The 13,164-nt window shown below is 40.3% G+C and overlaps 1 protein-coding gene across 3 annotated transcripts in view; it reads right to left on the bottom strand.

Moving 5' to 3' along the window:
* Nucleotides 1–13,164, bottom strand: part of IQGAP1 (IQ motif containing GTPase activating protein 1) — a 63,165-nt gene that overhangs the window by 41,490 nt on the left and 8,511 nt on the right. For all 3 annotated transcript variants that reach the window (XM_035335807.1, XM_035335806.1, XM_035335805.1), the window contains exons 3-8: nt 6,066–6,222; nt 5,645–5,722; nt 3,745–3,821; nt 1,510–1,577; nt 692–805; nt 224–402 (exon numbers count right to left, since the gene is read on the bottom strand). In XM_035335807.1, the coding sequence (XP_035191698.1) occupies nt 224–402; nt 692–805; nt 1,510–1,577; nt 3,745–3,821; nt 5,645–5,722; nt 6,066–6,222 (673 nt within the window). The remainder of the gene's footprint in view (nt 1–223; nt 403–691; nt 806–1,509; nt 1,578–3,744; nt 3,822–5,644; nt 5,723–6,065; nt 6,223–13,164) is intronic.

Here is a 13,164-nt window from a genome sequence, read left to right as displayed (position 1 = left end):
GCGTAATTCAGATAGCTGAACAATGTAATGCAACTACTGCTGTCTTCTACCGTAGGAAGATGGGTTACTGGGAGCCATATTAGAATATCATCAGGAATAAATACTAATAACCTAATATGATATATACAGGACTGTTAACATATTCTGTGAATTCCCTCACAGTTTAAGCTACAATATATAATTGTAATGCAAACAAATAGATGAATTAAAATAATTGATTTACCCTGTTTTTAGCATTCTCCATCTTGTCTTGTTTTGCTCTGTAGAGAGTGTCTTGATAAGTGGATTCCAGCTGATCATCAAGATTTATTAGCATGGCATTAGGGTTCTTCATTGCCACAAGTGTGTCAGCTGGAACCTGGTGGTCGATTGCTTCATTAATGGCAATGACCGCAGCATGTACTGAAAAACAAGCCACAGCCTGAGAGCCACAAACACAACAGCCCTGCTAAAAATTGAGAACTTGACTGAAAAGAATTATCTGGAAGTTAACTGGAAAGCAAAACCAGCATGTTTTTGTGTTCCTGTCAAAAAAGGGTGTGTTACTTCTTACTAGTATACTTAGCAAAAGGAGTGCACATGCAAACCCTCTTCCCACTCTTTCAGAAGACCTGTACCGTCTTAAAGATGCATTAAAACTGACACTTATTATTTAATATGCTGATTCGAATAATCACATAAGATGACTCACATGCTGCTTCATCCACAGAGAGTTCATTTGCCAGAATTCCTCCAATTTTGCTGAAGGCAGGCATCTGAATACCATACTTCTCCAGTTCAAGCCTCATATTACTGATTTCTTCCTCTAAAACGTACATTAAAAGTGTTATATAGGCTAAAATGCATTAGGAAACAGCTATGTGTATCAATATGCTAATAAGTCAGGAAAATGCACAAACAATACTTCAGCATTCCTTTTTCCTGCAGAGACTGCATTGAGAAAAGGGGATAGAGGATATGGAGACATGCTATTGCAAAATACCAAGTAACTCAAAAACAGTGCTGTTAGTTCAGTCTTTTATAGGTACAATCAATAACTGGTTTGCAGGAAAATAAAGCGTTTAAATCTAGTGTGTGTCTTCAGGCAGTAATTTTGGTAATGCAAAACACACAATTTGACACTCCTGCACAAATCAAGTAATTGAAACCTTGATGAGGCATGGGGGCATAAGGAGGTCTACTTTAAACTCTTAAGGGAACTCAGAACTGCTTACCAAGTTCCAGATTAAAACTTCTGCCAAGGGGATGAAGGCAAGCTTAAAGCATCCTACACCAACAGCGGTGAAAAATTAAGCCAATGTTATTTGTGAAAGTAATGATTAGTGAACTAATGACTATTTAGCAACCTGCCTTTGAAGCACTCAGAACAAACCTTTTGCTTTAACTACTGGAATTTCTCACAGCCATTAATCTTGATTTTAATTTGCATTTAGGACTCCCACAGTAACAATCCTTTCACCGATCTATGCAATGCCTACAACACAACATCGGCACAGTTTTTCTTTTTACCTGTGAAGTCCACCTTCCCGTACAGATCCTGAATCTGCGGGGCAAGACCCAGTTTGAACAGGTACAGGCTACAAAAGAAAATAATCAATAAGAACTAGTAATTTTTCCTCATGGTTCTAACAATTTTAGGAAATAAAGATTTAAGGAACCATTCAGGTAAACCAGCATAACACATCACCAACAGAATGAGAGCTGACTCTTTTCTTCCTCCCTTTTCAGCTGCACATGACTTTACTAAGCTGATCTAACTTACTAAAATGCTATTAATATATTTACTCGGTCATTTTTCTGTAATTTCAGTGAATTGATCCAATTCATAAAGGAGCCTGACAAGAAATGGAACTGTTACAACAGAGGGAGAAATCCACACAGCTAAGGATAGCTAGGACTGGGGAAGAGAAGCACGTTCATCCTTCTTGCCTGTCAGGCTGGCTCAGCACAGCTCATGGTACTGTACCCTCTAGTAAAATCCCCGATTATACAGGAACATTAAAAATAAATTATTTTTAAAAACATATAACAATTCCTCAGGTTGAACTCAGTTTTGACTCGCATGGCAAAGAAAGGGCAGACAATTTCACATGACCTCAACTCATAAAAATCTAAATCTCCAACCTTTACAGATCTAAGCAATATTTTATTATTTTTATTAAACACAAGCACTACGCAAGAACACCTATGACTTACGGAATGTCAACAAAACTGTGTTCTAGCTCTTTATTTTTTAACCAGAATACAGTGGTGCACTACGCCTGAAAAAATAAGTTTTTTTTAATAACCTTTTCCAAGTTTACACGTACATGGCATAATTGCTTCTCTTTTGATGGTAAGTAAAATTATTTAAAATCACAGAATCTTGAGAAGTCTGCCTTTCCAGAGAAACCAGCTATAGAACATTTCAGATGAAAGAGTTCTTTTTTTTCCCAATTAAGTAATAAAAAGGTATTATTAGATGAAAGATTATAAATTCTTCAGTTTTAAAATAGTTACTATCCAATTTGCTCCCTGAATTAATTTTCTTTTCCTAAACATGATTTAGAAAGAGTTCAGCAGCAAGCCTAATTTTCCATTTAAACTTGGTTATTGTCCACCATTCTGACTACTGTACAGGAGGAAAAAAAAGTAGAGAATGGCCAGGCTCTAACAAGAAACATGTAACAAGAACTTGTGCCAGCCAACCCTAGGAATAAAGTAGCTACAAAGCTGCTAGCAATGGAGAAACTTTACCAGAATTTAAACAAAAAGGAACATAGCTCTTGATAGCAGCAGCGTACCCCATCACAGGTCTACACAAACTCTAGTGACTTATTCTACAGTGATAACTCATTTTAGATATAAGCTTAGATCAAGTTCATCATTTCTATAAATAACAACTTGATCTAAAACTTAATCCAAACAGCACTCAGATAAATGAAGCCATCTGTATGGATTGCGCATGAGCAACAGATCAAACAGCAGAACAAGCTGTTCTGGAGAACTGAAATTGAGCAAATGGATGAAGATCCAAATGTATGCAATCCAGCATTAATCACCCAGTATATTCTACAAAAGGAATCCTTCTTATGTAAAAATCACATTTTCCAAAAGCCATCCAAACCAGGCTGCCAGGTGCCAGGAGGGGAGGGGGGAGAGTGGGAAGGCGGAATCGGGAAGCCTAACATGTCATCCCATCAAATTGAGAAGTATCAACAAATGGGCCCTACCAGTTTCCTCAAGGACTCAAATTATAATACACTTTCTATGTGAGATTTTAAAATTTAAGAGACCATTCAGCAACAGTTACTGCTTGATCACTTACTGTGATACACATCAAGATACACATACTACAGCACATAGCTGTGATCATACTAGCTTTTATTCAGTGTGCTGACTGTTCTCTGAATAGACCAGTATCTTCTTTTACACAGACAGCTTTTAGGGCTTCAAACTTTCCTTTATGCCCCCATTTTTTATTTTATTGTTAATCTCTGGCTCAGAGAGTAGAGAGGGAAGGGAGAACTGTGTTGGGAAGGTAGTAGTCACAACATACTTGACTGGTTATTTTTCTCCTCAGCATCTGAATTGGCCACTGTCTGAGACAAAATACGGACTATGTTATCTTTGCTCCAATCAGGTACAACAGTTCTGCTAGAGAATTTGTCCCCATCTACCATTCAGCTCAGCTCTCTACCCCTTACCTTTCAGCTTCCTAGACAGATTTCAGAAGCAATTAGACTTCTGCCTAGCACGCCTTACCTGAGTGCGTGAATACAATAGATACAGCGTGGCATGTTCTTGCGATCATAGATATCTGTAGTTTCCGGGTAGAATATCTGAAGATAAAACAAAGTTAGCAGTCTGAACAATACTCACTCTATATACCTCAGTGTCATAACTGTGAAAAGCCCAAGTCTTCTGCAGTGCATTAATGAAGCAACCCACCAAACAAAATTCTTTGAGCTTCTCTGCCCCTAGCTCAATAGCTCCCCTACTTGAAGTGTCAATCTTTCCTTTTGTTTCTTGCACCCAAACCAAGGCTTCCTTCTCCTTGCCCAAGTTCTACACACATGGAAGCATACAATCTTTCCTTTGTGTGCCTAACAAGATACCGGGACATAAGATGTTAATAAGGACTTTGGTGAAAGCTAAAAAGACAAAAGAATACTTGCAGTAGGAGAGAGAATGAGGATTTTGTTTGGACAAAAAGGGGTCAAAGAGCAATAGAGAAGACGGTGACAAAAGGAGACTGAGACCAGTCCTGAGATGCTCTGCACACAAGTCAGCTAGACTGAAAAAACTTTCAGACAGTCTCAAATGCAAAGCTGCTAAATTTAATATGAAATACTGAAAGTGTCAATTCATTCAGAAGTGCTGAAGGAAGTACATTACTTTCTAGTTATCTGCAGGTTTCTTGCCCTTGCCAACAAGCAGAAAGTAGCATTACACTTTCTGTAAAGGCAAGAGCAACTGAAGGAAATACCCTTGCCACCCTGCAATATCAGCTCCCTGGCTTTTCTACATAGGAAAATACTTAAGGCACCAAATATCACTTTGTGAACGTACCAGACCCTACCCCAGTTTCTTCAATGCCTCCTCGCACGTTTGTTTTCCCCAAGGCCCCATTTCCATCTGAAAATCTTGCCTTATACCTGGCACTTAACCCTTCTATATGTCTAGCTCTCCCCCTGTTTATTTTAATTACCTTCACAGCGTATCATAGTGTCATTAAGGTTGGAAAAGACCTCCAAGATCATCTGGTCCAACCATCCCCCTACCACCAATATCACCCACTAAATCTTGTCCCTAAGCATCATGTCCAACCTCTCCTTAAACGCCCCTCAGGGACAGTGACTCCACCAACCTCCTTGGGCAACCCATTCCAATGCTTGACCACTCTTTCTGAGAAGAAATTTCTCCTAATTTCAAACCTCAGCCTCCCCTGGCGCAACTTGAGGCCATTCCCTCTTTTGAAAAACTTTGCCAAATATAAAGTAACCAATTTGCAAGCATGTATCCAAATAGAACACAGCAGATTAAGTTATGCAATGCTTGCTTTGGTGGTACTGAGCACATTTTACAGAAACCAAACAAAAAATATACTTAGAATCGATGTATGCCAACTTGATTATCAGCACAGAACTACCACAGTTCCATATACGTTCAGACAACAGCGCTTACTGAACTCCTCTGAGATATCAGGCCATTCATTCCTTTAGTATAGCCAATAGTTCACACTTAAGTCACACCACGAACATATTTCAAATTCATTTTAAAATTTCATAGGCAAACCTGAAGAAATGGAGAATCTACTGTTTTCTGTTGCACTGCTTCTTTCAGTGTAGGTTTCTAAAAAACTGCCACAATCTAACCGTAGCTCAGATATTGCTCAACAGAATGCAGATGGTATGCCAGACTTGTGATATGAAGGATACTATACAGAAGAACAAATTATTTTTCTCCTACTCATTCTCTCTCACTGCAGAATGAAATATGTCAGCATATTTTAGGATAAACTTTCTACAGAAATACAAATCTAGAGAATGAAGAACTAACTACATAGAAGTCTGACGATTTTAGTTAAACAGCAAATGCTTCCACAGAATGTAAAGCTTTTCTGGGATTATATACTTATCAACATATATAACATAGAAATTACCTTTGGGAGACCAATCTCAGCCATGGCATTCAGCCACTGAATTACATTATCAGTGTGCCGGAAGTGAAGACCAGTTGCCTGAAATAAAAATAGGCAGAAACAAGAGGGAGGGCAGACAAAATATCACAACTGATGAGACAGATGGTAAAAACTTTACTCTTACAGAAAAGGGGTCAGAAGTCTTCTATGTACAATTATATTGCTTACTTATAACAAGGCAAGTTCTTTCATGAATGCAAGCTCAGACATAAAGCTAAGAGCCCACTCCCCTCACTTACCCAATGTTCTAAATTGAAGGAGGAGTTTTTCAGGTAACACTAAAATAACGTAACTTTCTGCTTATTCAGTCCGTGCCTCCACGTGCACATTTTCCTACTGTAAATCTATACCTAATCCAATACCCAAAGAGAGCAGCTCTCACCTTATATCTAGTCTGTTCCCTATCATAGATTTTCTTCACAGAAACGACTTTAGGAGAGAAAAAGTTTCCAAGCTTGGCCAGGTAGACTCCATTTCTCAAGCCTTCTTCGAGTTCTGTTGTGGGAGGCAGCTCCTCATTCAGACAGGCCTCCATCCATCTGTAAGTGCAAGAAGAACAAAGAGGGTCACCTGAATATAATTCCAATTTGTGAACTCTGTGCTAAGTATGTTCCTTGCGGCTACTGCTATGTTACTCTCCAGCATAATACTTACTTAGCACAGAGGCTGAAAGTCCGTATAGCACTATCAGAAAATCTGTGTCATTAAGATACTAATCAGTAATGCTTCAGACAAAATATTAAGCAGAATTACAGAGTTCAGAAGTTATTAAGATCCCATCTCACCATTATATTCTTCCTTCTTCAGCTCGTGATTTAACTGGTGTTCGTCTACATATATTAGCCAACCTGTCCTTTTAACTCACTCACATCTTCCTCTCAAGTACAGGATCATTTCACAACCATCTCTTTTATTCTACTTTCATAAAATATCTGGTAGTTATTTCTCTAGCTGATTTCCTACAATGCTGTCATCAAGTCTACATTCCTGGCGTATATATTTTCTTCCACTCTACTATACATTTCAAAAACAGAAAAAATGGGAACAGGCACTACTGTGGTCTGACTTTCAGTTACAGAACCTTGACTTTCCTCTCCTCGTAACAACTGATTTTCTCTGGTTTCCTTCTGTCTCGTTTAATTTAATGGTGCTATTGCAGTTCCTCGTGACAAAAGAAAAAAGAAAAACACCAAAAAACCTGAAAAGTTGCTGTGCTCACGACACAGGTGCATTTTGATATTTTTTCTTTGCAAAGCTACCACAGAACGTGTATCGCAAGCTCAGCTATGTAGTTTCTTCCAAAGACAACACTCTCCCTGGCTGTTCTGTTCTTTGAAGAAAGGAGCTCCATGGCCAGGGAACCTTTCTAAAGTCTTGTCTTTCCTTAGAACATGCCTCACTTCCACCCAAACTCCAAAGCTCATAAAGGACAGATCAGTCTTGGATCAATTAATTTCACAGAAAAGCATCTTTCAAAACAACAGTGGCCCAGAATAGCACAACCAATATTAAAAAACAGATCTGACAGTGTAATACAAGAAAGGTTAATAAATTGGGTCACAGGCATGATGAGTTCGCTTTACTGGGAATGCACCTAAAGAAAGGCAGAGGATCCTACTGCGGTGGTTTTATCCTGCTGAACAGCTAAACCCCACCACAACTGCTTTCTCACTCCCCCTTCTCAAAAGAAGGGGGGAGAAGTACATATGATGTTAAGAAAGACAGCTCCTTGGTTGAGAAAAGGATAATTTAATTAATGGAAAAAGAACGAGAAAACAAAACCAAGCAAAGGCTGCATGGAAGTGCAGAGAAGAAAAAAATGTTCTCTAATTCCCATCAACAAGTGATGATTGGCCACATCCTAGGAAGCAGGGCCTCAGTATGCATAGCAGTTGCTTAGGAAGACAGACGTCTTCAATAATGAGAGGACCCCCTTCTCCTTCCCCTTTCCCACCTTTTATTGCTGAGTGTGACATTATATGGTATGGAATTTCTCTTTGGTCGGTTTAGGTCAAATGCACTAGCGATGTCCCTTCCCTATTTGCCCACCTCCAGCCTACTGGCTTGGGGTGTGGGGACGGGGAGAGAACCTTGATGCTGTGCCAGCACTGCTCAGCAATAGCAAAAATGTTGGTGTAATAGCAGTAGTGTTCTAGCTACAAGTGCAGAGCACGACACTATAATGGCCATTGCAGGAAAAATTAATTTCATCCCAGCCACACCCAATACACCTGCTGACCCAATGTTTCTTTTTTATTATTATTATTTATTTTAAATGAGATTGAGATATATTGGGTCTCAGAGAGATTTCACCAGAAACAGAATTTTAATTTTCTGAATACTGTTTCACATGCATATGTAGCTCCATGTTAATCCAGGTAAAATAACAGAAACACACCATACTGAATTGAAATGATAATAGATTAAATGAATAACTTGTAAATTAACAGGGCTTCATAAAAAACAGTCCTGTAAAAACCCACCTTGAAAAACTATGAGACTGTTGACCAACTAAAACCACAGGTATTTCATTTCTGAGGCATTAGGCTTCACATCTCATAATATTCTGAACAAAATTGAGTGATGTACATACATACAAACATAGATTGTATATATTAAGAACTAACAGACATGTCTAAGTAGTGTGTTTATGGGGATTCATTGAATGGTGCTGTTTCCAATACATTTTGGCACAGATGCATACCGTGCCTTCCTTCTTTCAGTCTTCTAGGAAGTAAGCGTGAAAAAAATCAAGGCCCACAATATTAGAGGATAACACCAATATTAGTGTAACTGAAAGCTCTAATAAGCACATAGGCGGTCATACCTTGAGTAAAAACAGGAAATAACCTAGGCTTTAGACACTGTTAAATATTAGGTCATTTATCTAACATATCTACAGACTGAAGCCTGTATCCTAAGACAACCTATGACACTGAAAAACGTGTAATGAGTACATTAGACATAATGAATTCCAAGTTCAAAGCTGTAACACCTAGTATTATGGCAGGGTGTATACAAAGGGGAACACTAAAGTCAGGCATTATTATTGTTTTGTGTATGACATTGCTGAAACTAACAGGATCACTGTGATGTGTGTTTTTTCAACCTAGAGAGCAGGAAGAAGACAGGAAATAAATTAATAGTTAAGATAATACTTCAGTGCACAGCCTGAACAACGCATTGCATTCAGTTTGAAATAAAATCTGAAAAGCAGATTGGTGATCTGACAGTTCTTTGGTAACAGACTGAAATCAGAGAACTGATGCTAAACTCACTGTCATCAGCTTGCTCTACCTGTCCTGATAAAGGGCACCAAACCTAAGGCAAGAAAATAAGAAGAACCACAACGTTCATAAGTTCACAGGGCCAGATGGAATTCAAGTCAGAGTGCTGAATGAAATAGCAGACGTTATAGCAACAGCAACAAAGCCGGTAGAAGGGCTGGAAGGCATGTCCTACAAGGACAGGCTGAGGATGCTTGGGCTGTCTGGTCTGGAGAAGAGGAGGTCAAGAGGGGACCTCATTGCTCCCTGCAGCTTCTTGAGGAGGGGAATCACAGAATCACAGAATTGTAGAGGTCGGAAGGGGCCTCAAGAGATCATTGGGTCCAACCCCCCTGCCAAAGCAGGTTCCCTAGAGCAGGTTGCCCAGGTAGGCATCCAGACGCACCTTGAATATCTCCAGAGGAGACTCCACAACCTCCCTAGGCAACCTGTTCCAGTGCTCTGTCACCCTTACCGTGAAGAAGTTTTCGCGTGTTGATGCGGAACTTCCTGTGATCCATTTTGTGGCCACTGCCCCTTGTCCTGTCCCCACAAACCACTGAAAAGAGGTCAGCCAAATCCCTCCATCTCTCACACTTAAGACATTTGTAAACATTAATAAGATCCCTTCTAAGTCTTCTTTTCTTGAGGCTGAACAGACCCAGGTCTCTCAGTGTTTCCTCAAAGGGAAGATGCTCCAGGCCTGTGTCATCTTTGTGGCCCTCCACTGGACTCTTTCCAGGAGATCCCTATCTTTTTTGTACCGGGGAGCCCAGAACTGGACACAGTACTGCAGGTGAGGCCTGACCAGGGCAGAGTAGAAGGGGAGGATCACCTCCCTTGACCTGCTGGCCACGCTTCTTTTTATGCACGCCAGGATCCCACTGTCCTTCTTGACCTCCAGGGCACACTGCTGGTTCACGGTCAAGCTGTCGTCCACCAGGACCCCCAGGTCCTTCTCCGCAGAGCTCCTCTCCCCACAGGTCACCCCACAGCCTATACTGATACATGTGGCTTTTCCTTCCCAGGTGCAGGACTCTGCACTTGGTCTTGTTAAACCTCATTTGGTTTCTCCCTGCCCAGCTCTCCAGCCTGTCCAGGTCTCGCTGAATGGAAGCACAGACTTCTGGCGTGTCGGCCACTCCTCCCAATTTTGTATCATCAGCCTACTTGCTGAGGGCGGACACTATTCCCTCATCAAGGTAATTGACAAAGACGTTGAACAAGACCGGACCCAGCACCGACCCCTGGGGAACACAGCTAGTTACAGGTCTCCAGCCGGACTCTGCGCTGCCGATCACCATCCTCTAAGCTCGGCCAGTCAACCAGTTCTCAGCCCCTTTTACTGTCCGCTCATCTATCCCACACTTTCTCAGCTTTGCTAGCAGAATGTCGTGGGAGACAGAAGTGCAGAGGGAGGTGCTGGTCTCTGCTCCCCAGTAACCCCTGACAGGATGGTAAGTTAAAACTTTTCCAGCAATGCAGCCCAAAGCCCTCTTTTTGGCTGTTCTAGCAGTAATTCATAAGAACAAAACCAAAAAACTTAAAGGACGATTTATAAAGACTGCTCAGTAATTAAAAACATTATTGGAAATCGAGCATGAACTCAAGCCTTTCTGCTCTCACCTGTGTATTTTAATCACTAAACAAAGGACTCCTGATTCCCTCCTTCTGGTCATGCAATCTTTAACTCTTACGCAAAGTGGTATGGCTTCAGCTATATGAGACAGGAATTCCCTCACATGTGTATAGACAGCCTGTAGGCCATTAAGCAAAGTAAGTGCTCTGACTGCCAAAGTGGGAGACTGTATTACCACTACTTGTGTTTTGAATGACACATCTGTCACTTCCTTCTTCAAAAAACAATGTCAACAACTAGGCTTGTCCCTAGGACAAAACAGGAAAAAAATAATTTCTGACAAGGTGCAACAAAAACAAATCCTTAACTACTCAGCCTTGACAATGCTGAGGCAATAGTTGGAAGCAGATGCAAGACATCCAAGAAACTTTAGTTCGAGATTATTTATCCAAAGGCTAAGTAAGTCTCCAGGAATAAGCATCAGCTTAATGAGAATAATCAAGCTATGGCTGTGTTAGGCATTTTTGCCTAACTTTTTCATCAAGTCTGGACAAAGAACTGAATAGAATGCAAGCATCTCAGCAAGCACCCACTCTGAAGCTAATGTCTAAGAGAGTCCACAACTGATTTATCTGGGGCTCATTCAAGCATGCAAGGCGACTTATAATGGCATTCATCTCTCCCTGTTGCTCAGCATTCGACCCTAAAGATTTTTGGTTCAGAGGGACAGGTGATTTTGAGATATATTTGTATCTTTCTCGCTAGTTCCACCTCATCCAAATCTGTATGGAGAGAAAATTATTATCTGCTAGTACCTAAGCAACCTCTGTAAATGTGCAGTAGTGACAATTGCTATGAAGCATCTGAAAGACTATAGTATAAACAGAGTCCTCCTAGCCCCTTCAAAAATATTTTACAGCAGCATGAACTATTAAAATCCTGGAATGAAGTACTGCAAATGAGTCCTCCTTTATACTCTGCCAGCACTGATCTCGTACAAGATCTGTTTCCTTTCCCATAAACATGAGCCACAGTGTGCCCTGGCAGCCAAAAGGGCAAACTACATTTTGCGGTGCATTGAGCAGCATAGTCAGCCAGTCAAGAGATGTGACTTTCCTGCTGTATTTAGCACTGGGGCGGCCTCACATTGAATACTGTGTGCAGTTCTGGACTCCAAAATATAAGATCCTTGAAAACATCCAGAGGAGGGCAAGAAGGCTGGTAAAAGGGCTGGAAGGCACATCCTACAAGGACAGGCTGAGGATGCCTGGGCCATCTGGTCTGGAGAAGAGGATGTCAAGAGAGGACCTCATTGCTCCCTGCAGCTTCCTGAAGAGGGGAAGCACAGAGGGAGGTGCTGGTCTCTGCTCCCCGATAACCCATGACAGGACGTGTAGGAACAGCAGAAAGTCTCACCACAGGAGGTCAGACTGGACATTAGGAACAAATTTCTTTACCACAAGGGTGGTCAAACACTGGAACAGGCTTCCTAGAGAGGTGATTGATGTCCTTCCATGTCTGTCAGTGTTCAAGAGGCATTCAGACAATGCCCTCAATAATATGCTTTAACTTTTTGTTAACCCTGAAGAGGTCAGACAGTTGGACTTGGTGATCTTTGTAGGTCCCTTCCAACTGAACTACTCTATTCTATAAAACACTGCAGTGGAACACGTCTGTCTTGATAGGGCAGACTTATACAGATGCTCCAAAATATATCACCAATCAGAGGAGGATAAAGTTTTCCGGCTCTTAACTTGTACCATCTTTCAAATGACAGAAGTATCGAGCAAATTCTATTTAGAACACATTTTTACACGTTCCTTAGTTTTCTGCTACAACAGAAGTTACCTTCTGTGTCATACTGGCTAGATTACCTAGGTCTTTGTGAGAACAGTAAAATTCTATGTTCACAATTAGCTTCTTGACTAATTACAAAATGCAAACTGAAACACTAGCATTATTTTTAAGTCTTGTAGGAGTCACTAACAGAAACATTACCTCACCTCTTTTTTCTTCAATCTTGTTCTTTAAAATATGTCTTTAGTCGCAATCTCAGTTTCAACAGTCATTAAAAATTTCAAGTAAAAAAATTCAATTTATACAAAGGCATGAAAAGACATCTAACAGGAAGGGAAAGGAATAGGCAAACTGGTCTGTCTCATTCCTATTCTCCACATACAGCATATAGGATTGAATGTTTGCAAGAAAGATTTCAAGAATATTAACAATAAGACTTCACAGATTTGTTTTTAATATTAGTTTATTTTCCTTTAATAGCAAATATATAGCATCTACTATCTTCTGATCATACTTTCATTTTGTATGAAGTAATACAGCATACTTTCATGCTTACTAAACATTAGGATGCCATAAAAGGTACATGCATGCTGGAGGCCAGGAATAAGTTCAACATTTTTTTCAATATATTAAGCAAAGGTAAGAAAAAAATAAATTCAGTAGTAATTAACACACTTAGGAAAACAAGTGATTCCAGAAACACAGAACAGGGAACCAACTTCAGCAGCACGCCTTCAAGTAAAAGGTAACAACTCAGCAAACTCTACCATTTGATACCATTATGAAAGTATTATGCTGTAAATGCATGATATTAGCATATCTATCAGGGTACACAAAAC

This window comes from Oxyura jamaicensis, chromosome 10 (genome assembly GCF_011077185.1).
Source record: "Oxyura jamaicensis isolate SHBP4307 breed ruddy duck chromosome 10, BPBGC_Ojam_1.0, whole genome shotgun sequence".
In the NCBI taxonomy this organism is placed as follows: domain Eukaryota; kingdom Metazoa; phylum Chordata; class Aves; order Anseriformes; family Anatidae; genus Oxyura; species Oxyura jamaicensis.
This window is presented reverse-complemented; position numbering and strand designations above follow the sequence as displayed.